General features: G+C 51.1%; 2 protein-coding genes and 13 non-coding genes across 15 annotated transcripts; all 15 read right to left on the bottom strand.

Annotated features, from left to right (window-relative positions):
- Positions 1-359: 359 nt before the first annotated feature.
- On the bottom strand, positions 360-7,346 carry CWC25 (CWC25 spliceosome associated protein homolog). Its single transcript, XM_005140774.3, has 10 exons — positions 7,264-7,346; positions 6,957-7,129; positions 6,496-6,732; positions 5,440-5,509; positions 4,801-4,928; positions 4,502-4,571; positions 3,961-4,133; positions 3,328-3,414; positions 2,622-2,783; positions 360-1,161 (listed from the first exon to the last, which is right to left on the bottom strand). The coding sequence occupies exons 1-10, from the start codon at positions 7,279-7,281 to the stop codon at positions 1,047-1,049; spliced, it is 1,233 nt and encodes a 410-aa protein (XP_005140831.2). The 5' UTR covers positions 7,282-7,346; the 3' UTR covers positions 360-1,046.
- An 816-nt stretch (positions 7,347-8,162) lies between these two features.
- TRNAC-GCA (transfer RNA cysteine (anticodon GCA)) lies at positions 8,163-8,234 on the bottom strand. The gene has a single exon. It is a non-coding gene; the product is annotated as a tRNA-Cys (tRNA).
- A 388-nt stretch (positions 8,235-8,622) lies between these two features.
- Positions 8,623-8,694, bottom strand: TRNAC-GCA (transfer RNA cysteine (anticodon GCA)). The gene has a single exon. It is a non-coding gene; the product is annotated as a tRNA-Cys (tRNA).
- Positions 8,695-9,079: 385 nt separating this feature from the next.
- On the bottom strand, positions 9,080-9,151 carry TRNAC-GCA (transfer RNA cysteine (anticodon GCA)). The gene has a single exon. It is a non-coding gene; the product is annotated as a tRNA-Cys (tRNA).
- A 311-nt stretch (positions 9,152-9,462) lies between these two features.
- Positions 9,463-9,534, bottom strand: TRNAC-GCA (transfer RNA cysteine (anticodon GCA)). The gene has a single exon. It is a non-coding gene; the product is annotated as a tRNA-Cys (tRNA).
- Positions 9,535-10,008: 474 nt separating this feature from the next.
- TRNAC-GCA (transfer RNA cysteine (anticodon GCA)) lies at positions 10,009-10,080 on the bottom strand. The gene has a single exon. It is a non-coding gene; the product is annotated as a tRNA-Cys (tRNA).
- Positions 10,081-10,467: 387 nt separating this feature from the next.
- On the bottom strand, positions 10,468-10,539 carry TRNAC-GCA (transfer RNA cysteine (anticodon GCA)). Its single transcript has one exon. It is a non-coding gene; the product is annotated as a tRNA-Cys (tRNA).
- Positions 10,540-10,900: 361 nt separating this feature from the next.
- Positions 10,901-10,972, bottom strand: TRNAC-GCA (transfer RNA cysteine (anticodon GCA)). The gene has a single exon. It is a non-coding gene; the product is annotated as a tRNA-Cys (tRNA).
- A 403-nt stretch (positions 10,973-11,375) lies between these two features.
- Positions 11,376-11,447, bottom strand: TRNAC-GCA (transfer RNA cysteine (anticodon GCA)). Its single transcript has one exon. It is a non-coding gene; the product is annotated as a tRNA-Cys (tRNA).
- Positions 11,448-11,833: 386 nt separating this feature from the next.
- On the bottom strand, positions 11,834-11,905 carry TRNAC-GCA (transfer RNA cysteine (anticodon GCA)). Its single transcript has one exon. It is a non-coding gene; the product is annotated as a tRNA-Cys (tRNA).
- A 268-nt stretch (positions 11,906-12,173) lies between these two features.
- TRNAC-GCA (transfer RNA cysteine (anticodon GCA)) lies at positions 12,174-12,245 on the bottom strand. Its single transcript has one exon. It is a non-coding gene; the product is annotated as a tRNA-Cys (tRNA).
- A 1,883-nt stretch (positions 12,246-14,128) lies between these two features.
- On the bottom strand, positions 14,129-15,904 carry RPL23 (ribosomal protein L23). The gene is made up of 5 exons (XM_005140773.3): positions 15,833-15,904; positions 15,546-15,629; positions 15,011-15,139; positions 14,417-14,530; positions 14,129-14,252 (listed from the first exon to the last, which is right to left on the bottom strand). The coding sequence occupies exons 1-5, from the start codon at positions 15,843-15,845 to the stop codon at positions 14,170-14,172; spliced, it is 423 nt and encodes a 140-aa protein (XP_005140830.1). The 5' UTR covers positions 15,846-15,904; the 3' UTR covers positions 14,129-14,169.
- LOC115947493 (small nucleolar RNA SNORA21) lies at positions 14,761-14,891 on the bottom strand. The gene has a single exon (XR_004081425.2). It is a non-coding gene; the product is annotated as a small nucleolar RNA SNORA21 (small nucleolar RNA).
- Positions 15,905-16,079: 175 nt separating the features above from the next.
- On the bottom strand, positions 16,080-16,151 carry TRNAC-GCA (transfer RNA cysteine (anticodon GCA)). Its single transcript has one exon. It is a non-coding gene; the product is annotated as a tRNA-Cys (tRNA).
- A 1,260-nt stretch (positions 16,152-17,411) lies between these two features.
- TRNAC-GCA (transfer RNA cysteine (anticodon GCA)) lies at positions 17,412-17,483 on the bottom strand. Its single transcript has one exon. It is a non-coding gene; the product is annotated as a tRNA-Cys (tRNA).
- Positions 17,484-17,606: the final 123 nt, after the last annotated feature.

Here is a 17,606-nt window from a genome sequence, read left to right as displayed (position 1 = left end):
AACGGAACGGGAAAGAAAACGCCCTTCCCTCCTCCTCTTCCCTGCGATGGTCTCGCCCAGTTGGCGTGACAACCCCGCCCAGGCCACGCCCCCCTGTGCACGGACCAATAAGCAGCGAGGCGCCTGGAATTATGAATGGACTTGTGCGCACGTCACCGGCCGCCGTTCCCAAGGTGAGGACGGGGACCGGCGCTGCCTCCGAGGCTCCCCCCGACGGGTGCCGCAGCACCGGGGCCGGGTCCTGCGGGCTCGGAGCTCGCATGAAGCAGAGAAGGGGCCACCAGTGCCGGTCAGAGCCCTCCGGGACCCTCACAACGCCTTCCCCCCCCCCGTTCTGCCTCCAAACACCACAAAGAGCATTTAAATGGGAGAGGGAAGTTTCTTACGTTTCCAAAAAGGAAAAAGCAGATGTACAGCTCTGTACATATACACACTACTTACAACATCCCAGAGAACCGCCTGTGTGCCAGCCCTGCTCCTTGCCTTGCGCTCCGGAGCAATGACTCCTTTTGGATCAAACATCATTCAAATCCACAAGCAACCAAACAATGGCCACAGGGCTTTTGGAGATGGCACATTCCAAACCCACACCCCACACAGCCTCAGGACTGAATGGGATTTTGTCCGTTACTCACCTAGCTTCATCACATTCCATCAAATTAACTGACATGTGAATTGGTACCAGTTTGGGGTTTAAGGACTAACAAAAACAGGGCTTTCGCTCCGTCAGGTGAAGAGCTTGGACCATCTGCCCCAAGCAGTCATCACCCGGCAGGATTTGGTATTAACAATATACAAAAGTCATCCTGGTCAAGGAAAAGACGTGGCCATAGGTTAAAAACGGGATACAAAAGCTCACGAGTTCTCCGGCAGAGGTTTTCCTGCATTACAGACATGTTCACAATGTCCTGAGCACGCAGCATCCAGCACCTCCTGGGGACATGGGAAGTGTTGCTGTATAGAGCAGGGATCTGTGCTGGAGGCCTCTCACCTTTGTGAGTAAGTGTCCGTTTCAATTCTGCTCAGTGGCAGAGGGAGAAGTTGTTTCATCTCTGCATAAAGTTCCTTTCCAAGGCAGCAGGAGTCCTCTGGAGGGAGTGGATATTGCGCTTCACCCGATCTTCCAGGCTGGAAGTGGATGCACTCTCCAGTTTTAAGCGACTGCAGGGAATAAAGCCAAAAGAGAGAACTCAGGATTGAGCCAAGAGAGATAAATCTCTTTTAAACACGACACAATTTCCAGCAGGACTCTTCATCCCAAGTCATCTACCTCAATCTAACAGAGAAGCCAGTGAATGAGCTCTTATTAAAGTCTGTACTAAACTGGATACCTTTCAGTCTGGCTTGTAACAGCTCCAAAGCCTGATTTAAGGTCAGGAATATATCTCCAGCCTCCTCCATTTAATTACAAGCACACCCAGCACTGGGGACTTGGTTGCTTTCTGTGAAGCAAGCAAGGGAAAAGCAACGTGTTCCTAAAGGGAGGGCAGCATTCCCCAGGTACCAGAGCTTGTGTTGTACATGCCTGTGTCAGCAACAGGAGAAAGGAGGGATCTCTGCGACCACTCACTTGACTTTCGTCCTTCAGATTCCAGTGCTGTGCTTTGCTGAACGATCCCTTCCTGCCCATCTCTCTTAATGTGCAATAAACACCAAGTTTCTCAGCTCAGCCCCTTGTTGCTGCACAAGAAACCACACAAAAATAGAATCCCAGCCTGGTTTGGGTTGAAGGGAACTTAAAGCTCCTCCAGCTCCAACCCCTAGCACAGGCAGGAACCCCTTCCACTGAAGCAGCTGCTCCAAGCCCCTGTGTCCAACCTGGCCTTGAGCACTGCCAGGGATGGGGCAGCCACAGCTTCTCTGGGCACCCTGTGCCAGCGCCTCAGCACCCTCCCAGGGAACAGCTTCTGCCTAAGAGCTCAGCTCAGTCTCCCCTCTGGCAGGTTCAAGACATTCCCCTTGGCCTGTCCCTTCAGGCCCTGGTAAAAAGTTCCTCTCCATGACAGTTGTGACTAAGCCACCCTTATGTGATCCCAGCTCTGGGCAGCTTTGGAAAGCAAAGTTCTCCTCTGATTGATCTATAGAGCCTGAAACACACTACTCCAAAACACCTAACACTGCCCTGGGACCTTTGTTACTCACCACTGCCTGTTCTGGAAAGCAATTTCCTTTGCTTGCCATGTGCACAAAGGATGTAAATGACCACACCTGTGTTTAGAAATTGTCTTCTTTCTTGTGGGTCTGAAAGCTGTGCTCAACAAGCTCTTGGCACACAATGAGTTTGCAGGCCAAAAACTGCTGAAAGCTCCTAAAACCAGAGAACTTCCTAATATCTATGTATTAAATATGTAAAACACTACTAGGTATTTCCAGAGGTTGGCAAAAAAATAACTGCTCACTGGTTTCCAAGCCTGACTGCCAAGGCCATCACAGAAATAACTATCTTTTGGGTTCAGAAGAGAGTTTGGCAACAACAGATGTTCTGCTGTAAAACACAGTAGAGATGGATCTTACACCAGATGGATCTGAAGCACCTCAAATGCTGAGGCCATCACTCTCTCCTCAGATGCTATGGCCTGTATTTCCCTTGAGTGGAAAAGCAGATCCTAAAAGACACTCACTTGAAGAACTTCCCATCTCTGGAGTCGAGCTTCTCCAGCTCCCGTTCCTGCTCCTCCTCCTTTTGGTGCTTCCTGAGGTTAGTTGCTCTCTCCTCTTCTCGCCACTTGGCATTTTCCATCATTTCTTGGCGTTTACGCTCTAGCTCCTCCGGAGAGATCTTTCTGTTGTGTTGAAGACATCACTGCCGTGAATCAACAGCACGCTGGGCACCACCACCCTTTGCTTTCCATTCATTATGATTTATAACCCCCAAAACCAAGGTGTTTAACATGGTTTTTCCTTTGGCAGCCAGTCTGTCAGTACGGGTCTAAGTGTTCTGCTTTACCACACCCCTAAACCAACAAGAGTCTAGTCTCTCCCTCTTTTCAGCCTTCTTGGTTTCAAGATGATGCTGTCAAGGTCATATTTTCCTGTTGGCAGTGGAACAGAACCTTTCTAATCAACAATCCATGGGACTTAGACTGATTTCATTTCACTGCCTTGCGTAGTGATATGAGACACATGGAGAACCAACAACCACATGCATTGGTTCAGGAAGCTGGCAACTAACAGTCAGCACAAAACAGGGCACTTCAGGACTCCCTGTCTGACTTTCTGGACATTCAATCCAATCTATTTTAGTTAAGAGAGGAAAACCTGATTTGCAGATTACACCTGCAATCACCAGGGCAACTTCCATCCATAAGCACAAGGACAAGAACTCACCTTGTGTAACCCTGAGTCTGCTGTCGTCGGTAGCTCTTTTTAGGGGAAGGGCTTCTGGCTCTCCCTTTCTCCTCCCGATTGCTGTGCCTGTAACCCAGAAATACCCTTAGGAGGACAGACAAACACACATGATCACACCTCTAAGCTTGCCCTGGATTGTTTCTACACGTTTGGCAACCGAGATCTCTCTCACAAATGCAGGACTGTTACCTGTCCACTCTCAAACCTAATTCTAGTGAGTATACTGTGAATTCCCATCTATTTTTACTCAGTTTTAATTACCTTAGCAAACAACCAATACTTGATTTCATCAGCATTTCGGCAAGATAATTCAACAATTTCAAATACCTTTGAAAGGGAATCAGTAGCCCAAATGCAGCACAGCCACAGGCAATACCTAAAGCGTGTTCCTAGCCGGAGGGTGTCCCAAATGAAGAGCGCAAAGAGAGCACATCCTCACTGGGGGCTGCCCTGTATGCTCCTGCTCCCTTCAACAGCAGCACAGCCCTGGCCTTTACACCCTGAACCCAGCAATAACATGGATGGAGAGTGAGTAAGAGGGATTTTGACTCTGGAGAACTCTCCCCCCACAAGCAGCCTGTGGTTTACAGCCCCCAGGTCAGCCACACTCACTGTTTGTGTCTAAGAGGAGATCTTGAGCTCTTGCATCCAGACTGCTCTGAACTCTTCTTGCTCGAGCGGGACCGACTCCTGGACCTGGAGTGATCCCGGTGCCTGTGGGATCCCCTCTCTTGGGTGGCAATTGGAGAGCTCCGAGACCTGTGGCTCTGCTCAGAGTCTCTAGCCTGGAATTGAGAAGTGTTTTCAGGAGAGATGTCCTGTGAGAGCACAACAACAATCTAAGGCCACAGAGGAGACCTCTGCCAAGAGAGTCCAGCAGAGGGTTTGAACAGATGGGTAATGATGTGAAGAGAAACTAAATAAAGCTTAACTGGGATTCAGAGCAGACAGAAGTCCTACCAGGATCTGAACGACTTTAGCTTCAAGGTCTAAGATGGTTCCAAAATGAATCTAAACTTTATTATACCACGTCCCCCATCATAATCCTCTTGCAGTTGGTGAAGGAGCCTCACAACAAACAGCCCAAACTCCTTTTCTTCCCTAACTCAGGGCTGCTGCTACTGAAAGAGTTGTGTAAAACACATGTACTTACTTGTAAGCCGTATCCTGGGACTCTGGGAGGAGCAGGTTTCCAGGAGGAACTGTTCATCCTCTTCTGAGACCTAAAGAGAAAACAGAACAGGGCTTCTGAAGCAGAGGAAATTCAAGAATACCATCAGGGTTTTGTCCACATTAAAATGTCACAATTTAATGAAGCAAACCCAATGAAGCAACAACATAGAAACATTGAGGCAAACAAAGAGCATTCATTAGAAAGACTCAAAGAAAGGATGCATGAAAAACAACTAATCAGCAAATAAGGTACTTTTAGTATCAAGCCTCCAAACGTACTTGGTTTTGCTTCGCTCCTCCTCACTGCTGTCACTTCCACTGCTGGAGCTGCGATGTCGATGTTTCTTGTGCTTCTTCTTCTTCTCTTTCTTCTTCTTTTTCTCCTTTTTATCTAAACTGCTTTGCAGCTACAAAGCAAGAGACCGGTTCCTTAGGCAGGACTACTGGGATCACACTTAGTCAGTATCACAAGGTAAGGAACAGAGCTTGCTCTGGAAAGGCTCCTGAAACCAAACCTAAAGCATTAAACAAGGTCCTCTCTCAGAACTAAGGAGCTTAAGGGAACCTTCCCTAGTGACAGTCTGGTATCAGTGCTTGTTACACTCTAGGCCTGCAATCACCCTGCAGTACTAAAGCATTAATTGCCAGCTAACAAAACCCAAAACACATCAGAAGAGTAAAATAAAACTGAATTTGAAAGGAGAAGAAACTGATTCCTGCAGACAGAAGATTGAGACCCTTGTTCTATGCTATGAGGATTATAGAAAGCTGAGTTTATTCTGGGTGTTTTTGTGAAGAGTCAGGAAACAAAACTCAGCTCCTTATCCTAAAAGGAGACTGATTCTGACCTATGATCCTCTCCTTGGCTCAGTGCACTCTGTGCTTTGAGTCTGTAAGAGGGCCCTGACATACACCTACCAGTGCCTTTATCTTCTTCATTTTCACAGGATTATTTAACACTTCTCTCTTCTTCTCCTCCTCCTTCTTCCTAAAGCAGAACAAAAATAACCAGGATTTTCAAACAACTGAAAACATCAGCTTTCCATACAGGCCACCAATCAAGTGCACATAAAGCAGGAGAGTTGTGTCCATTCAAAGCAGATCCACCTGAGGAGGTGTCTGCCCTTTCCTCCTCCGGTTAAAAGTGCGACCAGTGGGGAAAGCAAGAAGCTCTTCTGTTACCATCAATGTGCCCACAGCACTAAAAAAAGCCTAATAATCACAGCAGAGCACATGGATTCATACACGTGCAAGGGTGAGCTAAGCTGGGAGAGGGGAATCAACATGGAGTCATAATCATAGAATCATAGAATAGTCAGGGTTGGGAAGCAGCTTAAGATCATCCAGTTCCAACCCCCTGCCATGGGCAGGGACACCTCACACTAAACCATGGCACCCAAGCCATCATCCAACCTGGTCTTGAACACTGCCAGGGATGGAGCATTCACAACCTCCCTGGGCAACCCATTCCAGTGCCTCAGCACCCTCACAGTAAAGAACTTCTTCCTTACATCCAATCTAAACCTCCTGTTTCAGTTTGAACCTGTTACCCCTTCTCCTGTCACTACATCTCTAAAGAAGAGTCCCTCCCCAGCATCCCTATAGGCCCCATTGGGGCATTTCTCTGCATTTACCAACTTCCATCGTGATGCTCAGGTCACAGAGCCTCAGATTTGAAATTGAGCCAGCAAAGTTACCCCAGAGCAGCAAACTGCCTCCAATACATTGTTTGATGTCGCGTTGCTGTGTCTGGAACACACAACAACCAAAACCCTACAAGGCATGAAGAGGAGCTGTGACCTCTTCCCAGCCCAGACCTCCACCTCCAGCCTACAGCTCACAGACAGGCAGCTGTAGCTTTGAGAAACACCCAAACCAGCAGCCTTGACAAAGGCAAATAAGACATTTCTTAGGGGGTTGCTCCTCCTGGTGCTTTGCTTCAGCTACTGCTGCTCTCAAGGCTTCATTTAGTACCTGATCATGAACAGCGGATCCTCCCGGATCTTGTTTGCCATATCCAGGACAGAATTGGCACCTGACTTGGCGAAAATGGAGCCAGGGAGAAGTCCTGTCTCACTGGAGCAGCCTGCATCCTTGTCTTCCATCTTCTCAAAGATGTACTTGTCCACAGGGCGACCCATGAGGTACTCCTCTCTGTTCACCATGCCGCCAGGGCCCTGGTACATCCACTCCAGCTTCTCTTCTTTTTTCCTGTCGCAAACAAGACCACCTCATTTCCCCTTCTCAAGCTTCGGAAGTTAACATTTTAAGGCAGTGGCTTATGAAGGAGAGTGGAAACGTCTGTTCAACCTAAATAACCCCCTCACCATAGAATGGTTGGGGTTGGAAGGGGCCCTAAGATCCGGCTCCAACCCCCAGAGCCATTAAAGAGGGGCACACGCAGCACCCCATCAGGGTGCACCGGGGCCGGTTACCTCACGGTGCCCATGTCCTCAGCGTATCGCTGCATCTCCTCCCGGGCCCGCTCCTCCTGCAGCTCCCGCTGCAGCTCCTCGATCTTCTTCCTCTCGGCCTCATGCTTCTGCTCTGCTTTCCAGACCTTCTCCACATTGCGCAGGGTCTGCGGGTGCCAGCTCTTCTTCAGGTTCTGCGGGAGGGGAGACACCGCGTTGGGGACCCCTCAACAACGGGCCGCCCACAGGGGCCTGCTCCGAGCCCTCCGGTAACCCTCCCAGCCGGTGCCCGGAGCCCCTGTCCGGTGCCTCCCGTCCCCCCCCTCACCAGGTCGCCTCCCCCCATGGCGGCGGCCCCTCAGGCCGAGCTCGTCTCCGCGGATACCGGGCCCGGATGTGCGTCAGCAGCAGTCGCCGCACGGCGCAGGCTCCGAGGCGTCAGTTCCGGCCGCGGCGCTGAGGGGAGGCGGCGGTGGAGGCGGCGGAGGGGAGCGGAGCAAAGCGCGGCCGGGTTTGGGCTCCTCCCGGTAGGGAACGGACACCGTAAACCCCAGCGAGACAACCGCAATAGAAACACTGAACAGGACCGAAAGCCTCCGTTTAGCTCCCCACGTAAAGGAGCTCAAACCCGGCTGCCCCCGAGCCGGAGCTCTCCGTATCCCCACGTACGAAGCCGGTTCGGGGTTGGGTTACTTGCGGCAGCGGCCCCGGGTGGGTTAGAACCGGCGACCTCCCGGTTCCCGGCCCGACGCGTCCCCGCTGAGCCACCGCACCCCGGCAGAGCCCCCCGCCCCGCCAGCCCTGCGGCGGGGGCGCGGCGCAGGGGCAAGGCGTCGGGCTGCGGGGCGGAAGGAGCCGAGTTCGAGCCCCGCCAGGGGCGCAGGCTGTGAGGCTCTGTCAGTTCAGCACCCAGTAACCCCCTGAGCCCCACAGCGCTGCCCGGTGCCCCTTGAGCGGAGATCCCATCCTAGAACAGGGTTAAACACGGTGGTTAGTGGTTATAAATTAATGGCAATTACTCAAGCAGGAAAAACTGGAGCAGTAGCACCTCTGTTAGCGTATACACGTACCTGCAGAATTCAGGAGAGGTTGAAACGTGGTAAACTCTGATTTCACGCTCAGCAAAAAGATCATCGAGTGATTTCCAAGAGAGCAGAAGGGTAAGAAAGTCTCTGTACTGTCTGTGAGCAGATTCTGGAAGAGAAAAGGGACTAAAAGCAGCTAAAGAGGGGGCACCTGGAGTTGAACCAGGGACCTCTTGATCTGCAGTCAAATGCTCTACCACTGTGCTATACCCCCTGAGCATCACATCTTCAAAAGGAGACATTTGAAACATTCATATAGAGACAAGGTTTTCTATCTGCTTAGGGGATTCCTTCACTTGACAACCCCCTTTGCCTCTTCATGCACCTGACAGAACCTCTGCAGGCAGTTAAATATGATGCATTACCATAAATGTCATTACTGCAGAGAATTAAGGACTAAAGTACACACAGAGACAGGGAGTAGTTACTCCCTCAGTGCACAACCCCTGCAGTTTCCCTATTCAGGGCCCCAGCTCCTTGAACAACAGAGCTCAGAAACCACTGTTCAGCCCAAAGCACATCCTCCTCAGGTCCAAGGAAAGCTCCTGGTCTGCTTTCTGTGACCACTTTGGGCAAAAAGGTGGCTAAAGGAGAAGAAAAAGAGGGGGCACCTGGAGTTGAACCAGGGACCTCTTGATCTGCAGTCAAATGCTCTACCACTGAGCTATACCCCCTGAGCATCACATCTTCAAAAGGAGACATTTGAAACATTCATATAGAGACAAGTTTTTCTCTCTGCTTAGGAGATTCCTTTACTTGACAACCCCCCTCTGCCTCTCCATGCACCTGAAAGAACCTCTGCAGGCAGTTAAATATGATGCATTACCATACATGTCATTACTGCAGAGAATTAAGAATAGAGAGGAGTACACACACAGACAGGGAGCAGTTACACAGTGCACTCCAGTCTCCTAAGAGTCAGGGCCTCAGCTCCTTGAGCACTGGAGCTCAGAAACCAACGTTCAGTGCACAGCACATCCTCACAAGGTCCAGGGAGAGCTCTCAGTCTCCTTTCTGCATCCTATTTTGGCAAAAGGCAGGCTGGAGGAGGAGAAAAAGAGGGGGCACCTGGAGTTGAACCAGGGACCTCTTGATCTGCAGTCAAATGCTCTACCACTGAGCTATACCCCCTGACAACACACATGAGTAGGGTTTTACAGAGACCCAAGCTCTTTTGTCCATGGTTAGACTGACCCAACACCCTTTATGCCTCCTGATGTGCCTACCAAGGGCCATACTGAGAATAAAAAACAGAGAAGAATCTATAGACAGGGAGTAGGTACTCACACAGTGCACAGCAGTTTCCTTTACAGTCAGAGCCTCAGCTCCTTGAACAATGGAGCGCAGGAACCAGTGAAGAGCACAAGTCACAAGATCCAAGGGGAGCTCTACCATCATCTTTGGGATCAGTTTTGGCAAGAAGGCTGGAGGAGGAGAAAAAGAGGGGGCACCTGGAGTTGAACCAGGGACCTCTTGATCTGCAGTCAAATGCTCTACCACTGAGCTATACCCCCTGTGTGATAGTTCCTATAAGGAACAGCAGAAAACTTCATCTAGAGTTCTATGTCCACTGCTTAGGTCATACTATAGAATTACAGAATGGTTTGGGTTGGAAAGGACCTTAAAAACATCCACTTCTAAACCCCTGCCATTGGCAGGGACACATTCCACTAGGACAGCACCATTGTCTGCATGCTAATGTACAGGCAGAATTGTCTCTGTAACATTCTCTGCACAGTCTGGAGGATAACACACACAGGGCCTAATGACACACACAGACTGGATCCCAGCAGGTTCCTCTTCTATCAAAACAACCTTTAGGTCTTTGCTTCATCACTGACACCATTCCCATAGGAAGTGTTCAGCTAAGTGCTCAGCTGAGTATCTTCAATCTTGGCCTTTGGAGATGCCTTCATGGGCAGGACAAGGACAGCAGAGCTGAAAGGGAGGAAAGCTCAGTTCTTCCTGAAGGAAAAAGGACAACCCAAAGGGGGCACCTGGAGTTGAACCAGGGACCTCTTGATCTGCAGTCAAATGCTCTACCACTGAGCTATACCCCCTGAGCAACACAGCCTCAAAAAGAGACATTTGAAACATTCATATAGAGACAAGTTTTTCTGTCTGCTTAGGGGATTCCTTTATTTGACAACCCCCCTTTGCCTCTTCATGCACCTGACAGAACCTCTGCAGGCAGATAAATATGATGCATTACCATAAATGTCATTACTGCAGAGAATTAAGGACTAAAGTACACACAGACAGGGAGTAGTTACTCCCTCAGTGCACAACCCCTGCAGTTTCCCTATTCAGGGCTCCAGCTCCTTGAACAACAGAGCTCAGAAACCACTGTTCAGCCCAAAGCACATCCTCATCAGGTCCAAGGCAAGCTCTTGGTCTGCTTTCTGTGACCACTTTTGGCAAAAAGGTGGCTAAAGGAGAAGAAAAAGAGGGGGCACCTGGAGTTGAACCAGGGACCTCTTGATCTGCAGTCAAATGCTCTACCACTGAGCTATACCCCCATGGCAACACACCTTCACAGAGAGGTTTTAACAGCATTTCTATAGAGAGCTAACCTTTTCTGCTCACTGGTTACTCTTTTACCTGACAGCCCCTTCTGCTTCTTAATGTCCCTCCCAAAAGGCTGTACAGAGAATTGCAACAGAGGATCAAGAACAGAGAGAAGTACGTAAGACAGGGAATAATTACACAGTGCACAATCCCTCCAGCTTCCCTTACTGTCAGGGCCTCAGCTCCTTGAGCACTAGAGCTCAGAAACCAACGTTCAGTGCACAGCACAACCTCACAAGGTCCAGGGAGAGCTCTCAGTCTTCTTTCTGGATCCTGTTTTGGCAAAAGGCAGGCTGAAGGAGGAGATAAAAGAGGGGGCACCTGGAGTTGAACCAGGGACCTCTTGATCTGCAGTCAAATGCTCTACCACTGAGCTATACCCCCACTGTACACACTGTCCCTCCATGAAACAGCATCTCAAGGATGTTCTTTGCCTAGTTTCTGACCTCTCTGTTCCATAGGAATTAAATATGGAGGCAGAAATTGCAAGGCTGAAGCACAACAGCAGCCCAAGACATCGAGTCACCACATTCCAGCACTGGAGACTGACACTCCTCCCTTCCTCAAACAGCCTTGGCCCAGTTCCTCCCAGCTCAGTCTGCTCTCTTCCAGTAGACTCTTCCATGACATGGCCTTAGACTCTTGGACAGGACTGGGCACCATCTCCCCAAACTGTTGAGCTCCAGCTCTAACATGCAAAAGAATGCACAGGAGAGGAAGCTGAGCTGATGCTATCAGGCTTCCAGTGAACAAACACCCCAAAATCCTAAGGAAAAAGTGACTCCTGAGGGGGCACCTGGAGTTGAACCAGGGACCTCTTGATCTGCAGTCAAATGCTCTACCACTGAGCTATACCCCCTGAGCATCACACCTTCAAAAGGAGACATTTGAAACATTCATATAGAGACAAGTTTTTCTCTCTGCTTAGGGGATTCCTTTACTTGACAACCCCCCTCTGCCTCTTCATGCACCTGACAGAACCTCTGCAGGCAGTTAAATATGATGCATTATCATAAATGTCATTACTGCAGAGAATTAAGAGCAGGGAGGAGTACACACACAGACAGGGAGCAGTTACACAGTGCACTCCAATTTCCTAAGAGTCAGAGCCTCAGCTCCTTGAACACTGGAGCTCAGAAACCAACGTTCAGTGCACAGCACATCCTCACAAGGTCCAGGGAGAGCTCTCAGTCTCCTTTCTGCATCCTATTTTGGCAAAAGGCAGGCTGAAGGAGGAGATAAAATAGGGGGCACCTGGAGTTGAACCAGGGACCTCTTGATCTGCAGTCAAATGCTCTACCACTGAGCTATACCCCCATGCACAAGTGTTCCCCACAAGTCTCCCCATAAAAAACCAGCCCAACAAAGTCCCTACAAGTTAATCCCAAGCCAAAAACCAGCTTCTCAAGAAATGCTCATCTCTCCCCTCACAAACATCCCACTGATACTCCTCCTTAAGAATCAACTTCACCTCTGACCAGGACCCTGTCAAACCCAGGATGGAGCCTGCAGACAGTTAAGGGGAAACACACTGCAATGAAGAGTCACAATCCTACTTTTTCTGGATAAAAAGCAGGAAAAGGGGAGGGGGCACCCGGATTTGAACCGGGGACCTCTTGATCTGCAGTCAAATGCTCTACCCCTGAGCTATACCCCCACTGTGCAATAAGGGCAAGAATAGTTCCTTGTGTGCAGGGATGAGGCAGCTCTGCAGCATTCCACTGCCTCGCTCCCTGCACCTGCGGCACTGCCTCTTCTACATTGCAGCCCTCTCATTACCCTTCATTTTATCCTAAACCCCACCCCAGGCCTCTCAGCATGCTTCCAAGCAGGCTCCTGGCACATATCCTAATGATTTCCCTAATAACTTTCTCTAGAACACCTCATCATAGAGAAAAAAAACCCAGAGAACACTTCCAAACATCAAACTATGGCTGAAGCCATTCAACTGCACCTCTGTTTGGTTTTGGGGTGGGTCATTCCTCAGCCTCAGAGAGGAATGACCTGCCACAACACCTCCCACACTGCCAACCCATTCCAAACTGCTGCCCAGGAGCAGGGACAAGCACCCACCCAAAGCATTTTACCCAGGGCCAGTCACCCAAAAGCATTTCAGCCTCATGCCCTGCCTCACAAAGCCTTCAGACATCAGAAATGCAGCACAAGCTGTTAAAATCCATCACATTTATTTTAGGGATGGTTCCTTACTCAGCAGCAGGTCTCTGTCTCTCCCCAGGGCTGAGGAACAGCTCCTCCATCACCAGCGCATCAGAAGGATGGCACCCCTCAAAGAGACTGACTTGAGCCACGGCTTGGAGCAGTGCAATGACAGCCAGAGCACCCCTTGTGCCCTCCTGGCACTCCAGCTCTCCTGGAAGAAGCCACAACCTTTTGCCAGCTCCACGGAATGACCTGCAGAAGAGAGCAGCCCTCAGTCTGGGTAAGTCCTTTCCCAAGTTTCCCTTCCCAGATCCCAGTTGTCCAATGGGAATGTCTGAGCAAGACCTTCCAGGACACATTATTTTGTGCATTCTTGGTCTTTTGGTCCAACAGCTGTGTCAAAACAAGGGTTTACAAAGCACTGCTTTTGTTCATCATTTCTTATCTTTTTGCTACACAACCTCTGAGGTTTCAGTGCCTGTAATCACTTCCTCCACTGTAACCTCTCTGCACTGAAAGCATCAGGAATAGCAGGAAAAGATCAGGAATCTTTCACAAAGTGCACCATGGGCTGTCCAGGTAAGGGTTGCAGCTCCTGTGGGTCACAACATGATGTGTACTGGGGCCAAGCCAAGCATTACAGGGCCACAGCATCCAGAACGATGTCACCTCTATTTTACCTTGCTCAGGAGAGCCAAAAAACCATCTGACCTCTGGTTCACATCCAGACATCCCCTTCCACCTGAGAGGAACATCAGGAAAACCACTTCACACAGCCCAAGTGTTTGTGTAGACATACCTCCAGCTCCGCTCCTGAAGCCTTCCAGCTCAGCTGGACAGTTCAGCTCAGACCTTCCACTCACACCTGCCCATCGCCGACCTCAGGGCTGGAGGGCTTCACACACAACCTCCAGCAGCAGCCCTGAAGCTCTGTGTCCTTGCACATCTTCAGCAAGGACCAAGAAACATTCCTCAGAGCTCAGCAGCTCACTTCCAGGTAGTGCTTCCCACCCTCCTGCACCAGTGTTCCTAAGCATTTCCACACTGTCTGTTCCCAGACCTCCAATCCCTCCAGCCCCTGTGTGCAGGCATCTTGCAGCAGAGCTTCCACAAACCCACCCCACTTCTATTCATGGGGACATCCAGCAGTCAAGTCAATCCTGCTAAAGCCATTCCAGCACGAGCCCCTTCCAGGAATTTTCCAGAGGTAGACTCTGCCTACAAAAAGAGACTTATCAATGGGTATTAAACCTCCAAACCCCCATCCCTGCTCCATGCAGACAAGGAGCTCCATAAATTGGCTTCCCAGAACTACCTCCCTTGTGAGGACATGATCCTGCTCTGCAGAGAAGGGCGCTTTGGCAAGAAAGACACCACTTGTTTGGTACAAGGACTTTTATTGTGTGTATGGAATGCCATGGCTACGCGATGCTTCCCGCGTTGGAGGCTATCCTGGGCCACAGATCTGCACACTCCTTCGCCACAGGGCCTGTGATGGCAGAGCCTGGGAAAAAGGAGAGGACAACGGTGCCTTAGAGGCCAGTATGGCTACAGAGAGGGGTCAGGGCAGCACTTTCCTCCTCTATGAGGAGCATCAGGGTCCTTCCACCCTCTAAGCAGCAACACCAACCTCCGCACTCCCCCTTCAATCAGGGTTCCCATCCATACCTTTCATTTCTCCTTTATTATTTACTATCACTCCTGCGTTGTCTTCAAAATAGAGGAATACTCCATCTTTTCTCCTGTAGGATTTCCGCTGCCGAATGACCACTGCCGGGTGGACTGCAGAGAGACAGGAGCAGCTCAGTGTCACAGCCAGCATCTCATCTGCAGGGCTTTGCTAGGTGAAATTCCAGTTTATAGGCAACACGATACTTAAACTGATGGTGTGATGCCCACAGCTACATCTCCACTTGGACAACTTGATGCTTTCCCACCCTTATCCCTAAATCCATCCTCAATCCACAGGTCCCTCCCCACCCTGAGCAGCACCAAAGCATGGCACCACAGCACCGTGTCCCACCACTGATTGAAACGAACAGCACAAGCTGCCACTTCACCCAAAAGCAGTGCCTTTGCTCTGCCCTTCCACGACAACTCACCGAGCCACTGCCACAGACCCAGCAAGTGCTTTTCGAAGGGTGGAGGCGCTGCTCCAGAGACCCAGTACCCAACTTCAACACCAGTTTGGGGGCAGAACCATTCCCAACTTCTCCAGTCAAAGACAAGAACCCCCCTCCAGCACAGCCATTCCACACTCACCCTTCTTCCGCAGCTCTGGCTTGCCCTTCTTCACTGTGGCCATCACCATGTCACCCACACCGGCTGCCGGCAGCCTGTTCAGGCGGCCCTTGATGCCCTTCACGGAGATGATGTACAGGTTCTTGGCACCTACGGAGAGAGCCGTGTCAACGGGGCCGGCCGGGACACCGCTTCCCGTGTCAGATCATGGAGTGAAGCCAACAGCACAAGCGGCCTCTTCACCCAAAGCGCTGCTGTTGCTGTCTCTGTCCACAGCAAGCACCGAGACAGCAACTTAAATAGGGGAGGATCAGATTGGATATAGGGAAGTTCTTTAGTGTGAGGGTGCTGAGGCACTGGAATGGGTTGCCCAGGGAGGCTGTGAATGCTCCATCCCTGGCAGTGTTCAAGGCCTGGTTGGACACAGCCTTGGGTGCCCTGGTTTAGTGTGAGGTGTCCCTGCCCATGGCAGGGGGTGAGAACCGATCGGAAGCTCCCTTCCAACCCAAACCATTCCATGATTCCAGGAACACTCCATGAAGCAAACGGGTCTCACCTGTGTTATCGGCGCAGTTGATCACAGCTCCCACCGGGAGACCGAGGGAGATGCGGAACTTGGCACCGGAGGACCCACCGCGGCCTGCAGGGCGAAAACCGCGTTAATGGCGGACGCCGAGGAGCCGGCCTAGCGGCTCCCGGAGGGGGATCCCGGCACCATCCGCGGCGCTCCGGGCTCCCCAGACCCGGTTCTCGCCATTCCCGACCGGATCGGCCATGGATGCACCGCGGGGACCGCGGATGGAGCCGGATTCCCCGGATCCCCCCGGCCGGGGCTGGACTCACCTCGCTTCGACATCTTGGAGCCGGAAGAGGGGGCCGGGCGCGGGGCACGCTGGGATATGGGCTTGCCCCGCCTCCTTCCCCGTCACATGACCAGGCCGGCAAGGCTCACGTGGGGAGGTCCCGCGGCCCGGTCCGGTCCGCACATGTGGCTCGCACCGGACCCGGGTTCGGGCCGGTCCTTAACGGGAATGATTCGGGATAGGAAAACCTTGGAAGAACGGGAAAAAGAAGGTGGAAAAGGGAAAAGAGGGGGCACCCGGATTTGAACCGGGGACCTCTTGATCTGCAGTCAAATGCTCTACCACTGAGCTATACCCCCGACACGCCGGTTTTTATCCCCGACACCGGGCACCGAGCTTGGGAGAGCGCCCGTGGCTCCTCCCGGTGCGCGCTTCCCGGACCGGAGGAGCCCGAGGGACCAAGAAGCGAGGCAAAAGAGCAGCAATTCGGTGTTTGCCAGGCTCATGCTACACCGAGGGGATGTGTCTGTTACCAGAGCCAGTCACCCTTGTCTGCGTGTTCCTCAATGTGAATTTGTCAGCCCTAATGATGCTGTAAATCCCGGTGTAATTGAACTGCAAAGTGAAAGGGTTTTGCCCGTTGGCAATAAATGATTTTGCGTTTCCCCAGGGAAAGTTTAAATCCAATTTCAGAAGGAAAACACAAGTGATGCTGCTTCATCAGCCTGGTCCTCTAAGCGCTCCATGTAGAGCTTGAAATCAAACAATCACACAATCCCAACCTGCTTTGTGTTGGAAGGGACCTTAAAGCTCATCCAGTTCCAACCCCTGCCACGGGCAGGGACACCTTCCACTGGAGCAGGTTGCCCCAAGCCCCATCCGTCCTAGCCAAGTGGCCACGATGCAGGTGGTGAAGGGAATAAGAGAAACTAAAACCACAGCCCTGCGGTCGTTTTGCACCCAAAACATCTGTGTGACGAAGAGCCTCACGCACTCATCAGCGTCTCCTCAGCCAAGAGAGGAAAATCCACCCACAACATCCCAAATTGCTGGATAAACTGAAAAGCTCGGTTTATTTTAAGCTGAGATGGGCCGGGAAGAGGTGGGAGGCTGTTTGAGGGGAGCTGGGAAGCGCTGGGTGAGGTGATGAGCGAGGGAAGGAGTGGGCTGTGTGACAGGATCAGAGAAGCTGCTTTTAAACTGAAGGAAACCAATTTAAAGCTGCATCCTGAAATAAGAAAGGAGGAAAAGAGTCGAGCGCAGCCTTTTTTAGTGTGGGTGTGCTTCATTAAAGCCCACCTGCAAGCAGTGATTGCAGAGGGTCCTTTTTTTGCATTGGGTTCCTGGAAAGGGGAATTAAGGCACTGTTATCCTGATAGAGATTTAGTTGATGTTCTTATAGAGGGTTTGGGAATGAACGAACCCAAACTGGGTCGATGCTGCCTATCCCATTGCCTGTGCAGGAAGAACCTACATGGTTCTGCCGGCCTTGCAGAGGTCGGGAGCTTCTCCGCACGTACTTTTAAGGAGGAATGATGCGTGGGGGTGAAAATAAAACACTAAACGAGAAAAAACATACGAAAAACACGAAGAAAAGAACAATCAAAAGCTCAACCTCAAGGGGGCACCCGGATTTGAACCAGGGACCTCTTGATCTGCAGTCAAATGCTCTACCACTGAGCTATACCCCCGGTTGCCGTTGCGGCTTCACAAGCGCTGTGTTAGAGCATCCCAACGCGTGTGCGCACTGCTCCATGTACCGCACACGCGTGTGATGAAGGGGAGGAAGAGGAAGGGGGCGGGTGTACGTGTGC

This window comes from Melopsittacus undulatus, chromosome 17, assembly GCF_012275295.1.
Source record: "Melopsittacus undulatus isolate bMelUnd1 chromosome 17, bMelUnd1.mat.Z, whole genome shotgun sequence".
NCBI lineage: Eukaryota > Metazoa > Chordata > Aves > Psittaciformes > Psittaculidae > Melopsittacus > Melopsittacus undulatus.
This window is presented reverse-complemented; position numbering and strand designations above follow the sequence as displayed.